At 40.2% G+C, this 17685-nt stretch overlaps 1 protein-coding gene across 1 annotated transcript in view; it reads right to left on the reverse strand.

Annotated features, from left to right (window-relative positions):
- The window catches only part of LOC109932200 (succinate--CoA ligase [ADP-forming] subunit beta, mitochondrial), a 77027-nt gene extending 59910 nt beyond the window's left edge, over positions 1-17117 (reverse strand). Inside the window, exons 1-3 of the mRNA XM_048605076.1 lie at positions 16983-17117; positions 16389-16563; positions 13311-13410 (exon numbers count right to left, since the gene is read on the reverse strand). Coding sequence (XP_048461033.1) covers positions 13311-13410; positions 16389-16563; positions 16983-17054 — 347 coding nt within the window. The 5' untranslated portion in view covers positions 17055-17117. The remainder of the gene's footprint in view (positions 1-13310; positions 13411-16388; positions 16564-16982) is intronic.
- Positions 17118-17685: the final 568 nt, after the last annotated feature.

A 17685-nucleotide genomic window follows, 5' to 3' on the forward strand; every position in this document is an offset into this window, starting at 1 on the left:
GCTGAATACAGGAAAGAAAGATGCACTCTGGAGACTCCTACGCTGACTACTTGATCATTACAGACTAACTGCTTCTTTGCCTCATTTGCCTACAGTAACGAGGTAACTGCATTCATAAAAGTGCTATTCACAAATCTCTCAATGTCATGGACATACCAAAGTGTTGCCTCGGTCAGCTCAAGTTGAGAGCTCAAGCTGCGGCAGCTGATAATACTAGTTGCCATAATAGTTAGCCAGGGCATGAGCAGTATCCTGGAGTTCCCAATCAAACAGGATGTGCAATCTGTGGATCTGAGCTTCCCTGTCATTCCTGTATTTATTAAACAATTAAAACAATAGCTTTAATAAATAGTCGCCAACTACTCAACAAGTTTCTTCTCCATGGTTTTATTTAACTCCAGAATCTAAAACCCTCAAGGTTATAAAGTTATGGAAAAACACAAATGTTTGTTCCATTACCACCATTACTTAAATTCAACTTTACCCTAGATCAGATCAATTCAGCACTGATTTCAACTACAAAAATATTCAGATCAATGTTAGTCTGCAATTTTTATATGAATAAAAGGTTTTAAGTTATAGTAAAGACAAATTAAATCAAAATCTTACAGCACAATCACCTTTTGTTTACCTATGTTCTTTTGATTGTGAATCAAGAAATAGCTACAACACAGAAGGTGGTTATGTCTGTGCCAGCTCTATGCAACAGCAGCTCAGATAGTCTTACGTCCCTGCTTTTCCTCATGATCGTGCAAATTTTCTGTTTTCACCATACACTCAGGCAATGCATTATAGATGCTAACTGGTCACTGTATAAAAATGATGTTCATCATGCCATTGCCAACTCTTTTAATAAGCTCCATCAGTGTCCTCTGGTTCTCAACCTTTCTGCCAACTGGGAACACTTTTTATCTAACTAATCTTTCGAGAGCTTGAAAACATTTAACAAATCTCCTCTCAACAATTTCTTCTCCACGAACAGAAAACCCAGTTTCTCCAATCTAGCCAAATAACGGAATTCCCGCAGCTCTGGAATTATTCTCACAACTCTTTTTTACATATTTTTTAAAGCCTTTACAAATAAGATTGCCTTGATGTTTAGAAAGCCTGCCAATAATTCACTTTCAAGAAATGGAGGATGAAGAGAGAGAAAATTGGTAGGGGAAATAATTAACTTCAAATATGCGCCAGCAAGGTAGGCAGCATTCAGGCTCCGGGGCCTGTCGAGTCCAGACTTTGCTTCTTTCCTTACCTTTTTTGTCTTCTTTCTTTTTATAAAATCTTCTTCCTGTCAGCAGCGAAGGTGACATTGCGGAGGAGGGTGTAGGACTCTTGGCAACGTGGCAGCCTAACCTGGCAGCAGAGTCAGGGACTCCTGGGTGTGGTAGGCCCAGAGTGGAAACTCTAGGCATGGGCAAGGCGGCAGCTCCAGCACAGCCAGGAACTCCTGCATGTGGTAGTCCTGCAGCAGGGACTCCTGGTGGCGGTGGTGGTAGGCCTGGAGCCAGGGTCTCTGGGTTATCAGCAAGGCGACAGCAGAAGTTCCTGGTTATGGTAGACCCGGAGCTGGGTACTCCTGGTTGGAGGGATGAATGTGGATCTAGCACGGGGCCCAGCGTTGGTGGCAGCGACGAGGTGGGCCCGGCGACAAAGAGATGGAGCCTGAAGAGTGGCAAATCCGACATTAATGGGTCCGGCACAGATGGTGGTGGACAAGAGCTGGTGGCGCAGGTGTCGATGGTGAGTCAGCTCAGGGCTCAAAGCGGAGGTAGTGGACCCTCTTTGAGCTGTATCTTTTTACTCTTAAACTATTCAAATGGCACCGGACTGTGGTGACAGTTGAAGCATTTCACTGTATTTTATTGTAGTATTCACTATAAAATACCAATGACAATAAATCATCATTCATATTATTCCTCTTCTTTAGGAACCTCAAATTTAGTTTCTTTTACTATTGAATATGGGGGCTGTTGACAAAGCTGGCATTTGTTTCCCAACCCTAACTGTCCTTCAACTGATTGGCTTGCTTGGTGTTCAAAAATGGTCTGTGTAGTTTTTGGAGAAAGTACATTTTGCAACTTCCCACAGATGAAATAGTAAAGTTAAAAGGAACATTTTGTTATGACTCGTAAAATCACATAAATTACAAATAATAACTTAAGTGCCCAGTAATTCTCCATTAAAAGTCCTGTAGGATCAGACATGTTGCAGGGAATATTCAATCTCACACCTGAAAGATTCACATTACTTGCATTGTGAAACTATTACCGTACTAATTTTATCTGAGAGGAGGCCATAATAAATTTCACAACTGTGGACCACGTTGTTCAGTGTTTATATAGTAAATGGCTTATTCAATCCCTATTCTGGATCAAATTAATTAATACATATTATAACATTAAAGAAATTACACAGCTCACTTCCACGAAGAGATTCAGATACATCAGATCATTATAGAACCATTCTTCAAGCCCACACTGAAAAAGCTTTGCTTTTCCCTCTGACAGGATTTCCATTTTAATCCTTTGCCTTGTTCATCTTCATTGCTTTCTAATTCCCTCCTAGTGTTGGACAAAACACACAGTCACATTTCCTTCCTCAGTGTCTGTCTCTGGCTCTGGCTCTGCCTTACCCTGCACAGATTCCAATTAAAGTTCTATCCTTTGTGTTTCAAACTCATCCAAGATTACAAGCATATCCGAGACATTACAATGTTCCTCAGAAAGCCGTTTCCACTGCATCCTGAGATCTATCTCACTGCTATGTACCAACATATGCACACACAACCTCTCTCACTCTACCAGCACTGCTTCACAATATATCAAAGCTGTACCAGTCCTCAGTTCCATTTAATTCTTAGTCTCATTTGATGTTTCATCAAGAAACTTTTTCTCTTCCTTTCAGGTGTTAAGGAATGCAAACTCCAAGCACTCAAGGGTACTGGTACTTCTCAGGATTCTTCTTTCCCTCACTTTCTCTCCAATTCCATCCCCTCATCTAATTCCACTTCTTGTCACATATTCATCATGCCCTCTGACTTTTCTCTGTGATGCTGAACGACCTGTTCTCAGCAAAGAACTTAGCTTCATCCCTTTACACCCCTACTTCAATGAATTTTGAGCAAGACACGATACCAAGCTTTTCTTTTGCTCTCTTCGCCTCGGTGCCCAATTCTTTGGACAGTGATACTCTCCCACCACACAGGCACTTTACCAATAAAATCCTTCCATCTAGACTCCATCCTCTGGACTTTTACCTGTACTCAATCCCTTCAGTGAGAACTGCCATCACAGCATTAGTTGCTTTAATTTCTCTGTTCCCCTCAACTACTCTAAGCTGCCTCATAGATTCATAAAGTCATACAGCACAGAAACAGAGCCTTCGGTCCAACCTGTCCATACTGACCAAGTTTCCCAAACTAAACTACGTCCATGTGCCTGGGTTTGGCTCATATCCTTCTAAACCTTTCCTATTCCTGAACTTGCTTCACTCCATTCCTCAGGTCGCACCCTCAGCTTGTTATCAAACTTGACAAAAAGCACAGCGCAGTTGTCGTATAGCTGAGCCTTTTGGAAGTTTCCAGGTTTAGGGGAATGCCCACCAAAATTTTCAATTTTCCAGGCAATTTTTTTGGAGACTGCTAGGATGGAGATTTCACAGGATCCCACAATACAACTCTCATCTGTGCTTCAGAAATGATTATCTGGCCTTTAATTCCAAATCACCTTGTTCAGAGATGTTATTATGTATCTCTGGAGCAGGTGGGACTTGAATCCGGGCCTCCTGGTCCAGGGGTAGGGACAATATCACAGTGCAACAAGAGGGTACTTCCATCAGAAAACTGGGTCTATGAAACTTACAACATTCTTAAACGGCTAACTAAGATTGTTCTGCACCTATGTTTTCCCTTAGCTCTCAAGCCAAGTCATTTATGATTAAGGTGAGAAATAATTTCTTCACTTAGAGACTAGCAAGTCTTTGGGATTCTCCATCTCAAAGGGCTGTGGAAACTCAGTCATTGAGCAGGTTTAAGACAGAAGTCCAAATACTACTGATATCAAGGGATATGGGGATAGTGAGGGGAATATTGTCTTTAGTGAGATAATCAGTCACAAACTGAAATAGCAGAGCAGGCTTGAGAAACTGAATGGCCTACTTCTACTCTGATGCTCTTAGAACAGTCGTGGCCTTTTACTCCATTCTCGAGACATCCTGAAAGTTAGGCCACTTCAGAGTTGAATTTGTTCTGTGAAGCCCCATATTTGCACCATGAAAATGCATCTAATCAGCACTTTAGTGGTAACACCGAAGATCTCTGATTCAGTACTTCTAGGCAAATTCAAAATTCAGTGCAGAAGCAATCATCGGTTTTCAGAAGAATGCCTGGTACAAGTTTTTGTTCAGATGTGTTAAGTCACAACTCTGGAGTAGGTCGGATCTGAACCCGAGCTTTCTGGCCCAGAGGCAGGGACACTATCAGTGCACCACAAGAGCCCAATTCCCTGAGATATGGATATTTTCTAATCAACCTGCTCAGAGATGTTGCTGTTCAATTTTGGGGCAGATGAGACTTGAACCTGAGGCTCCTGGCTCAGAAGCAGGTATGCTCACACTGTGCTACAAGAGCCCCTAACACAATATAATAGTAAAAATTCTGCAGACAGAACTATTAGCCCATGTTTTAAAGGTTCTTGAGGCACCATGGTAGTGTCAGTAGCTGTGAATCAGGAGGTTCTGGTTCAAATCCCACCTTCTCCAGAAGTACAACTGAACAGGAGGATTAGAAATATCTTTAGCTCATGTTCTTTGGAGCTCTTGTGGTAGAGTGGTAGTGTCTATAGTTCTGAAACAGGAGGTCTGGTTTCAAGTTCTTCGAGCTCCAGAGGTGTGGAATAATATCTCTGAACAAGGCGGTTAGAAAATATCTTTAGTCCATGTTTCCTCCTTAAACTGTCAGACACAGCTCAACAACAAAATAACATTACACTGAAAGACAGCATCCTGGGTCTGATCATCTCCTTACCTAACTACCTAAAATCAATGGACCAGATTCAAATAATCTTAAATAAAAACAGAAATTGAATTTGATACCCCAAAACATTTATGCATTGCATCCACCAACATGTGCTCAATTGTACCAACATCACCAATGTAATGATGCAAGGGTAAAACCGTAGCAACTTAAAAAGCAACAGTTCAGCATTAATTTAGCAGCTGACATGCCTCACCAGGGTAGCCCGCTGAAAATCAAGCGCTACTTTTCCCAAAGTTGTCACAAAGGTTAAAGATTTCAAAGCAGTACACAAATTTTCCCAATTTACCCATCTTCTGGATACAGACTGACAGAAAGCACAGACCAGGTTTCTGTATTTAACAAGTATTGTTCCAAGTAAATAATTATAAACCATCTAATTAAAGCTCTGGCGTCCTGATAAAGGTCCCCTCTACTCATGCAGGCAAACACACACATCTAAAACATCAGATGGAAAAGTTGGGAGGGCAATTCAATGGGCCCTGTCCACAGGAATTGCTAAGATGAATCTTTTGGCTTGCCAGGTCTTGTTCCTCATCAATCACCCTCTTCTATAGGTACTGTCACCTGCTTGCAGGAAGTGCATAGTGATTGGTTCACAACTTATCAAAGTCTTCGAAAGAAGTAAAAAACAGCAGCTTACAAGAATTGGTGAGGGAAAATAATTCTTCAGGCTTTAGGTGTCCTTTTTACTACAGAGAAAAAAAAAACACCTTCTTTCCTTCCTGGAGGACTGATGGCTTCTGCTATCTCATTCACACCAAGAAACTGCTCAGCTACCTTGGAGCTAGTCACCCAGTTGTTGGCAGGCAGGCTTTTTCCATCGACAATTGGTCATCACTCCACAGACCAATCAGTTACTCATTGCCAGCTAACTCTCAGTTTGTAGACATTTCCTGATGCCAGCTTATCTGCAACAAAATATCTTCTATTGGTTGAGCAAACAAGTGTAGTAACATTTACCATGAGAGTTGATAACCTGCTTTTAAAAAGCTTGGTGATCCTTTCCTCATCCTTGGTTTTTAAAACCGTCATACTCTCTTTCAATCCACAATCAAAAACACAAGAAAATAAAGAAGATACCGTCTTTATCTAACACAAATTTTAGAATGCACCAAGATTCCGCTTTCTGTCTTGGCAAAGTCTTTGAAAAGCTGTCAGAGAATAGGATTACATATGCTGTTATGTTGATCTTGATGAGGACAATTCTAGTAGTTCTGACTGTGGACGCATTTGAAACTACACATTTGACAGCGTACAAACAGAGAAAGTTCACCATGTCTCTAAAGTGACACTGATTTGTCAAGAACAATACTTTCTGATCACAGAGGGAAGTTGAAATCACTCCACAGAAGCCGATATCCCATCAATAGTCACAGAGCCAGCTCTCAGAGTGAACAGAACCTCTGACACTCCTTTTTATAGCTGTCAGACGGGGCTCCCTCATTGGATCAGATTAACAGCCCCAATCAGGGAACTCATACTCAGATCCACCTGGCTGACCTCGTTACTGTCACTACATCCCTCTCCCTGAGTCTAAGGATATAGGCTGGTTCTTTGTTTTTTGTAACTCCTCATGGGGTGTTGTAGCACTGAATCAGGTTCCTCCAATTCTCCCTCTGATGCAGACGGTGTGGAATGCAGAGTAGGTTGCCTCTTGCAAACTGTCTCTCTCACTTCGTGGAATCTCACATCTGGTATTGGTGTTCCTGATGTCATTTCACCTTCCCCGACGGGTCCGGGAAATCAGATTTAACTTGCTGTGGAGTTTTCTCCCCATTATCAAGTCTGCTGGAGCTATCCCTGTAGCTGCATGAGAGGTGGTCTTATAATCAAATAGGAACTGGGATAGTTTGGTATCTAATGAAACTGTAGGCTGTTTCTTTAAGCCTTCCTTTAAATTTTGGACTGCTCTTTCTGCAGACCATTGGATGATGGATGGTATGGAGCTGTCCTTATATGTCGAATACCATTTTAACTTTACGAAATACTCAAATTCCCTGCTGGTAAACCATGGCCCATTACCTGTGACCAACACTTCCATGAGTCTGCGTATTGCAAAAGATGCGCGCAGTTTTTCTATCGTCATCTCCATGTTTGATGAATGAGCTCTATGCATCCCCAACGAATCTGAGGCTATGAACCGTCTTCACTTCAGTGGTGTTCCCCAAGTTCAGTCAGACTGGCAAGGGTGGCCACTTCCATCGGAATACCCTGTAATTCCTTCGCTCCACTTGCCACATTTTCTAATGATAAGTCCAGTTGGGCTTCAGCTAGGTGCTTTTACATGGGTACATCATTAATCCCACATACCAAATAGCCTCTCAGCATCTCATTAAGGGCTAAACCAAAGTCACATGCCTCTGTCAGGCATCTTAACCTCGTCAAAAATCCTCATATGGATTCCCCTGGCTCTCGAATTGCTGAGTAAAACCAATAGCATCTCAGAATTAGAGGAGGCATAGGGTGATAATATTCCCTAACTAAATCCATCAACTCTTGAAAGGTTTTAGTATACAACGGCTCAGGGAAAGTTAAGTTCCTAATAGCTGAAAAAGCTACGCGTCCAAAAGCTGTCAAGAGAATTACTCAATGCCTTTCATCTGCCCCAGTGTCAATTTCCCAGAATGAATAATGCAATCTTTCCACATACCGAGCCCAGTCTTCGATGGCAGGATCGAATGAATCAAGCTTTTCAAATAACACTATGATGCCAGAAATGTTTACCCCAAATCAAAGATGACTGCTGTGAGTGAATTTCTTCAGCAGCGTGCTTTTCTCTCATCACCACTGAAATACCTCCACAGATGTACCGTCACCAAGTCACCTTTTTTATTTACATGTAGAAAGTTCTTGACACTGATCCAGCTTCCTCAGAGCCAGCTGTCAGAGTGAACAGAACCTTTGTTACTCTTGTTTATATCTGTCAGCCAAGGCTCCCTGATTAGATTAACAGCCCCAATCAGGGAACTAACACTCTATTCTATAACCTGGCTGACCTTGTTAACAAAGTTTACATACATTGTATAGCAGGTTATTGTACAGTGACACGAAAGTTAGGAAAACAGGAACAGGGGGAGGCCATTTAGCCCCTTGAGCCTGTTCTACGATTTGATGATAATATGGTTGATTTGTGGCCTAACTCGATACTTGCTTTTGGCCATATCCCTTAATACCTTTTCTTAAGAAAAAGATCATCTATCTCAGATATAAAATTAACAACTGATCCTGCATTCACTGCTGTTTGTGGAAGATTGTGGAAGAGAGCTCCAAACATCTACCATCCTGTTGGGTAACAAGCACTCGCTTTACTAAATAACATGAACAAGAAGTAGACTAAAAAAAGGTTACTGCATGTAAATGCCACCCACCATCATTTCTCAAAAGAACACATAGTATTATTTCAGCAGAGACATTTTTCAACAGGCCATTTGCTCAGTCTATCCTGCCACCAAGTGCATTTCAGGGAGTTAACAAATTCAGCTTAAACGCAAGTCAAATCGCACTTTCTCCTTAACACATAACTGCAATGTTGCCATGGTACTAAACCACACAAAGGAAATCTCAAGGCCAAAGCCAATTTTATGCTGCATACAGCCAAGACTGTGTACTATCATCTTATTTGTTACTATTCTCATCTTGGAACAATACTCCTGTGGTTCCTGTCAGAAACATTTGAGAATTTTTGGTCAGAACAAGTCTTACATATTCTGAATCTGCTCGAAATATTATGTGGGCTAATTCTCACCAGTGTCTTCTGCAAATGGATCCCATGATCCTCTGCACCATACTCCCATGCTCTCCACTTGTGAACCTTCATTGGATTCCCTCTGCAGCAAGTACACCTTTTCTTAGGTAAAGAGACCAAACTGCACACAAAACTCCAGGTGTGGTCTCACCAAGGTCCTGTACAGTCACAGGAAGGCTTCCTTGCCTTCCTAATGCTTGCTTTCAATGACTGGTGTACAAGGACACCCAGAGGGGACTCTTGTGGTGCAGCAGGACCTTTGATCAAGTACATCGAGGCTCAATTCCCACTTGCTAGGGAAACATGTCATAACATGCCCAAACTGGTTGATTAAAAATACTTACAAGGATATCTAGGTCCCTTTGTACCTCAACCTTTCCCAATCTGTCACCATTTAAATGATACCTAGCCATTCTTCTTTTTTGACTGAAATAGATGAATTCACACTTACTTGGAAAGATCACATTTCATTTCCTTATCCAATTCTTTGATAGATATAGTGAATAGCTGGGGGCCCGACTCTGATTTCTGTGGTACCCCATTTGTCCCCGTTTCCTGTCTGAAAACAACCCATTTATTCCTGCCCGTAACCAGTTCTCCATCCGTGCATATATATTACCACCAATCCACTGTGTTTTGATTCTGCACAATAACCGCTCATGGGGGGAAATTATCAAAAGCTTTCAAAGTACCCACACACACCATATCCCTCTATAGTTATATCCTCAAAAACATTTAGCAGGTTATCAAACACTTTTCTACTTCTAAAAACCCTGGTTTTATGAATCCATGTAGATCAAAACAAAATAGTGACTACCCCTGCCCTCATTGTAACATTGTGCTAACAAAAATGCACTTTTCAGGAATGACTGGATCATAAAATGAAACATTAATCTAACTGACTAATTTTACTCTCAACACCACAAGAGAAAGGAGCTAAATTGTCCTCTTTCCAGCTAACTTGGAAACAGGAAGCTAAACTTTTGGTGGGTAAATATTGTGACTGGATGAAATTAAATACAGAGGATGTCCAATTAAAGGTATATTTTGCAAAAGTAAGAGATACTATTTAAATTTTGAGCTATGCCTGATTTCTCTTTACGGTTTAAATTAGACGTGGGATTTGGCAGAATGCCATATTATTAGTTTGAGTTCATGGAACAAAAGTGACAGGGGCTCAACAAGCTCAATGGTCTGCTTTAGTGCCATTATAATTCAATATTGCTATAATATTATGAAATATTAAGGATTGGGATGATAGCCATGATTACTATTTTTAAATTGTAATGGTACCAAGCAAAACAGAGGCTTGAATCATACTGAACTAAAGCGTCGCTGTGAATAGGCAATTAAATCAGTTTGATTTTAGTGGAGGAGTCATCACAGAATTATATTCTATATCAAACTACTCAACCCCTGATTAGACAATGCTTTATGCTCACATTAAATACCTGACATTTGAAGTACTTTTGCTCCAGTACTGTCATTCCTCAGGCAGATAAGCATACAAAAACATTTTTAAACTGCTGTATTTAGAAATCCATAAGGGAATTTGTTGAAAAATGGACTTCACAGGAAAGTAGATACCCTTCCATTAGCGAGCCGCATTAAATTTACCAGACATTTCCAAAATTTACATTTTTTATGGCTATTTTGCCAATAGGACAATTGAACAATTTTACACATTGTGTAAAAAAAAAGCTTAAGTTTATGCTTTAAGAAGTAATTCTAAGGCTTCCCCATGCAAATGTATGTAATTTGATTAATCCTATATAATTAAAACAGTCTTCTTCATTTAAAAAATCTAAATACTGCTAGGTACCTGGTCTCAAAGTAAAAGTCTGCAAATCTGGTGCTCTCCTACCCATCTATGGATTAGGTGAGTTTGCTCCAGAAGGAAGGTTCTTAGCTGCTTATACCGTAGGCCTCAGACCTGTTCTGAGCTGAAACTCTTGTTGGGTCAGAGAAGGAATCAGAAGTTTGTAATACATGTCGCATCACCTTAGACAGTGTTAAGAAATGTCCTGCCTTCCATGATGGTGTCTATAAGGAATGATGATTGCTTAAGAAGGTTCAAGGATTAGCCAGATATTATGAAGATAGGAGCCGATATATTAATTCAAGTCAACGATAATTACCAGAGGATAATCAACACCTTCTTCAACATTCACATTTAGTTTAAAAGTAACTTATTTATGCTAATAAGGTTTAATGTGTTTTAATGAATTAAATACATTTGAACTGGTTTGTTAAACGTCTTTAGAACACTTTTTAATCTTATTGTTAGTGTTCTTCTATCTTCCTTTCATCTCTTAGAAATACCTCCATCCAGATCTTGTTGGATTATACCACTTTGTAAGGCTTATAAAGTGGTTTACTTTGTGTGAACTCTGCAACAGTAACAAATGCATACTCCAATGGCATTCCAGAATACTATAGCTCCAGACTTCACTTTAGCATAGAGTTAGTTATATTCACCTAACTCAAAATTAGGACTAGCGAACTGTGTATGGGCAAAATTAATAATGCACTCTGATTTTTCTGCCCATTACCTTTAATAGCTAGAGGGAAAAAACAACTGTCAAACCAGCGTGCAGTCCTCAATGTTAGATGGAAGCCTGAAGTGCACTGGTTGCTATATCGTTGTTAGTTTGCTCAAAATTCAAATGCATCTGAATTCTGACAGGCACAAGATAAAGCACTTGAATATCAACATGCATTTTCCAAAGCATGCATCAGTCCCAAATCATGTCAAACTCTACTATTTCTACCCTCAGTGGAATTTCTTTTTAAATTCAAACTTATTTCCAGGATCATTTTAAAATAATCTGATTCAGTGAATATCTTACAAAATCATACACACTACACCATTATTTTAAGTCTATATGGTAATGATGTGAAAAATGATTTAACTGCAGGAAAATGGCAATCACAATTAATTTCAATGGGGACCAAGCTATGATGATTAATCAGTTCTGAGGAAGGGTCACCGGACCAGAAATGTTCATTCTTATTTTTCTTTGCAGATGAGGCCAGAGCTGCTGACCTTTTCCAGTAACTTCTATTTTTGTTCCTGATTTACAGCATCGGCAGTTCTTTCTGTTTTTAACTGATAATTATTGTTTAATTGTTTTTGAAGATAATGGCAAAGCAGCTGAAAAGTTTCAGTAAAATATGGAACATCAAAATTATTGGCACTTGTCACTTACTCCATGATTTCCTCCTCACTTTGTGTTGTTCAAATGTCCCCATGATAAAGATGCCACTAGTCCGCAGGAGAATATTGACTTTTATAATCTTTCATATCCAAACAGTCAAATAACTTAACTTCCTACATATAGTTTTGAATTTCTATGTGCAATGATTCACTGCAAACTCTCCTGGAAAAGCATCATTAGATTATTGCTATTTGATATTAGGGTTCTAATGTACTGTATATAATACATTTTAGCAGCCTCCTAAGATTGGTTAGCTGCAAAAATTTCACTGGACTATACTGGATTAAACCTTTCCAAACATATATTTTGGAGTGACTTCTGAATGATCTTTTGCAGAACAAGTTTGAAACAATTTTAATAAACTTATTGTAATACTGCAAACATTTTATTTTAACTACATTGAGAGATTCAGGCAAATGTTTTACTTTCTAGGACATTTCTCATCTTTAGAACACGTATACATAGACTTGGTTTTAGTAATGCTGAGATTGATCACTTTACCATGATGATCAGTTCACTAATCTAGCAAGGCCTGTTTTGTATGACAACACCCACTTCCTCCTTTTAAACGATGAAAGATTCTCATAGGTCTATTCCAACATTAACTGATTTTAGTGGCATGAAATTCTAAACGTACTATTGCATGCCTATTTTTTAAACTGTGTATAGTAAGTCTTCTACCAGGCAGAAAGCAGACAAACCAACTTTATATTGTGCTAAAAAAAATCCCAGAAGGATTGGAAGTCTTTTAATCAATAACACAACATCCTTTCATAGCACATTCAATATTTTCTGTTTATATTGTCTCCTCTATCAATATTAATAGTCTTTGAAATTTATTTAGTTTAACAACAGAGCTCCTGACCGTTGTACTAATGAAGCCCATGCTTTCAAGCACATTTAGGCATCAATTGTAAACACAGGCTTTCTTCAGGGGCAGCAATATTTACACATCTCCTTGGAATAATTACTCTTTATTGTGCTTTCTTAGATAAACTTTGGTATTAAATCTGATGTTTGTCAATTTAGTATCAAGCCATTATCCTAAATAATTAGTCTTTGTACTATAAACCTCAGACAAGTGCAAGTACAGTGACGAATCTTTTATCGATTCAAAAAGGGAGCTAATAGGTTTATGATGAAAGTCACTTTGCCCTCTAGACTGGTAGCAAAGTACTGTGCACTGTAGTCCTAAAGTGATAATCAGATGCTTACTGGAACCATGGAGGGAGGTGGTACAGTGTTAATACTTTACCAAGAAAGTTGGTGTTTGACCTCTGAAAAGCAAATAAAGAGGAGAAGATAAACTTACGAGTAAACGATTTTCACTCCTCCCTTGAGCCCACCTTCAAATTCTCCTTTGCCTCGACCACCAGCAAGAACCTGTGCTTTCACTACTACATCCTTCGACCCTATAGGGACAAAATTTTAAATGATTCAGTCAGTTCTGTGAGCACAAACATGTCTGATTTATTTGAAATGTGAGATAAGTTGCTCATTCAATCCAAAGCTAATGTAAAAGAGGCTATCAAAGAACTGAGAACGGCATTTTAAATGTAATGCATACCAAATATGACACAAATACAGAAAGAAAAAAGAACTACTACATATATAGTACCTTTCACAGCCCTGGGACATCCAAATACACTGTGCAGTCAAATATGTACTTTTGTTGTAAGATACACAGCAAGATCCCACAAACAGTAAAAAGATAAATAACTGAATAAAATGTCCAGTGCAATGTGAGAGAGAACAAAATATTGGACAGACTTTGGATGAACTCCACATCATCCCTCCTTCAAACTGAGCCATGAAACTCCTATTTCCATACAAATGAGAAGGATTATTTTAATTTATTATTTAGTACTGAAAATAAAGATGATTGACACTGTGAACTGCTTTGCACATCATCCTTTGTCTTATCTGGATCTAATCTATACACAAATATATCTTAATAAGGTTTGTTTAACAAATAATTTTATGTAATCAACAAAGAACTGAAATCAAATTAAGCTATGCCTCCCCTAGGAAGTATCCCTCCCACTATTTGTCAGGCTCATACTTGAAATTAATGACCAGTCAACATGCAACTTAAGCACAACCGACTGAGAGGGGAACACCACATTCAAGGTCAATGATATTCGGTTTCCACAGGATAAAACTGTTGATATTCAATACTGCAAGCATTAATTAATGGAACAACATTTAAATTACAATTATATTACAAAGAAATAAACTAAACTGCCAAATATAATGCCTGCCATACCCAAGTCAAAAATGGTTTTGTGTTAATGTTTTTCTATTTAAGTATGAACTGCAAAGATTTCCTCTCTATATTCAAGGTTGAACAACACGTGTGCATCTCTATCTCTGCATACTTTACGTGAACCACAGCCGAGTGATCAATTCAGCTGTAAACTAATGCAATGGGCATACCAGCATAATACCAGTGCTTTACTCAGTGAAGACTCAAACTCTTGTCCTCCCAGAAAGCTCCAACTCAGCTCAATTATAAGACGACTGGTACCTTAAATCATATTAATACTTAGGAAAACTATTATACGCATTTAGGAGCAAATGTTTAGAATAATTTGCTTGGTATGAACATCAGGTGTCATAGAAAAAATTAAAGCGAACTGCAACAGTAGGCCAAACAGCCTTTTTCCATTGCTGATCTGCATGCTTGCACACTCAGCTAACTGCCTACGCATTTTACAGCGTGCATTGTACCATCCTCACTCAGGTTACAGGGAGTGCTCATGACACCATTTGACCAATTATGGCATCAAGGAACTCCAACAAAACTGGAGTAATTAGGAATTGGGAAAAATTCTCCACTGGTTGGAGTCATAACTGGCACAAAGGAAGATCGTTGGGGTTACCGTGCATTAATCATCTCAGCCCTAGGCCATTACTGCAGGAGTATCTCACAGTAGCATCTCCTAGGCCCAACCATCTTCAGCTGTTTCATCAGTGATTGCCCCTCTGTCATAAGCTCAGTAGTATGAATGTTCACTGATGAGATGCCCAAAGACAGAAGGGCCAAATGGCCTAGTTCTGCTTCTATTTTCTAGGATTGCATACTGTGCAGCACCATTCACATGTCCTCAGATACTGAAAAATTCTGTGTCCATATTCAGCAATACCTGGATAACATCCAGATCAGTTTAATAAGTGGTAAGTAACATACGTGGTACACGACTGTCAAGCAACGACTTTCTCCAACAAGAGAGAATCTAACCACCATCCCGTGACTTCCAATAGCATTACCATTCATGAATTCTCTCACTTTCAACATCCTGAAGATGGCTATTGCCCAGAAACTGAACTGGACCAGATAATAAATAAAGAGTACAAGAGTAAATCAGAGGCTAGGAATTCTGCAGTAAATAACTCATTTCCAGTTTTCCAAATGCTCGTCCACAAGGCACAAATCAGGATTGTAACTGAATACTCTCCATTTGCCTAGATGAGTAAAGCTCCAACAGCACCCAAGAAGTTTGATACATCCATGACACAGCAGTCTGTTTGATTGATATCCCAGTCACTTATGCCATCAGTCACTCCCTCCACCACACTGATAACAGTGGCAGAAATCAGTACTAGTTACAAAACATAATGCAGTAACTCATCAAGGTTCCTCCGACAGCACCTTCAAATTCATACCCACTATTATCTAGAAAGACAAGGGCTACACTACAACCTGCAAGCTGCCCTCCAAGCCAGTCACCATCCTGATTTGGAATTATATCATGTGCTTTGACTGTCACAGATCAACATTCGGGAACTCCCTTCCTAATAGCACTGTAGGTGCGCCTTCTGACTGAAATCAATTAGCTCAGCGTTTCAAGGATTGGACCTTCAAGTGCAAATGGCTCAATACAAAGTCAAGCTGTGCTAATATTTACTTTGTCATCTGTGAAGTTATGGATATCATTACAAATGTATAATGAAACAGGCAAATCTCGATGGACAATTCTAACACCGTAAAATAAAGCTCCTTTGTTAGCTTGCCCCAATGATAATTGAACTTTCGTGATCAACAGTGAACATAAATTGACGTAAGGCCATTCAGCTCTTCAGGTCTGTGCTGCTACAGGTGTTGGCCTACTATCTAAAAACAGACAAAGATGTAGGTTTCACTACCTGAAGAACAGGAAAGCAGAACATTCTAAAATAGTCTGCAATTATTTAGATTGGGTTTTTCAAGTTCTGGACAATGAAGTCAAACTGTATTAGGTTATCAAAATGGTAGGAACCACTTCTCACAATACTAGTTGTGCAGTCTACATCAATTGTTTTTAAAGCACGAAAATTCTTGAAGTTAGCAGTACAACTAAATCTTTAACACATTGCTGATTTTCACATCAAATATTCTCAATCTGCATACCGATTGCTTTGGCAACTTTGAAGGCTTCATCAGCTGAACTGGCAACTTGTCCTTTTGGGATACTTATGCCTGCATCTTTCAATAAACCCATACTCAGATACTCATGAAGGGAGAGATTTCTTTGTTGTTGCTGCTGGATTTCACTTCCAACTGGATTTAAGGATCCACCGAAAATCTAGAAACAGAAAATAAAGCTGATATAGTTTTTCCCTCACAGTGACACTTAGCAATATAACATTTTAATCTGAAATTGGAAAACTCTGGAAATTCTCAACAGGTCTGGCAGCATCTGTGATGAGAAATCAAAGTCAACGTTTCAGGTCCAGTGACCCTTGTGGGGAGGGGAGGAGAGTGGGAGGGGGGGGGAGGGGGGAGAGGAGGAGGGGAGGGGAAGGGGAGGGGGTGGAGAGTAGGGGGGAGGGGGGGTGGGGGAGGGGGGGGGGGGGGGGGGGGGGGGGGGGAGGAAAATGAGCAAAGGGCAGACACCGCCCGACCCGATCTCCCCGTCCGCCCACAAACACGGAGCGTTCCCCTCAGTACACCGCCCAAGACCGCTCCTTAGCGTGCACCCATCTCCACCGGCTCAGTCCTTACCCTGGAAGCGGAGCGGGCCGCGGCCCTGCCGCTTGACCCGAGCGACAGGCGACAGAGGACAGAAACCGCCATGACGGACCTACCGGAGGACTCTGTGCGCAGGCGCGCCGACAGCCCTTGGGAGCGATGCGCAGGCGCGCCAATGTAAACCAGGCTGATGTGACCTTAGAGCTGGGAGACTGCACTTACATAGAAATTTACCCCTTCAAACATCATTGCAAGGATTGTAATGGGAGATGTCTCCGGGGAGTTATCCATTACTTAAACAAAAATGCGATTTATTAATCAAATGTTGCGGTGTTATTTGCAATGGGTATTCATTACGCACCTGACCGTGCCTTGTAGATGGTGAACAAGTTCTGGAGTCAGGAGACAATCTACTGCTGCAGAATTCCTAGCCTCTAACCCTGTAAATGTAGGGACGTAGGAACCCAAGCTTGAACGTTGTCAGATCTTGCTGCACACTGTTGTGTACTGCTTCAGCACCCAAGATATCGTGAATGGTACTGAACAGTATGCAGTTATCCACAAATGTTCTACCTCTGACCATATGCTGTAAGGAAAGTTATTAACGAAGCAGCAAAACATGGTTGAGCCTCGGGCACTAATAGAACAATTTCCTTGGACTGGAAAGGTTACCAACAACCTTCCATTTGGCTGAGTATAATTTTAACCAGCAGTTATCCCAATTTCCACTGACTTC

Source organism: Rhincodon typus, chromosome 14 (assembly GCF_021869965.1).
Source record: "Rhincodon typus isolate 14 chromosome 14, sRhiTyp1.1, whole genome shotgun sequence".
In the NCBI taxonomy this organism is placed as follows: domain Eukaryota; kingdom Metazoa; phylum Chordata; class Chondrichthyes; order Orectolobiformes; family Rhincodontidae; genus Rhincodon; species Rhincodon typus.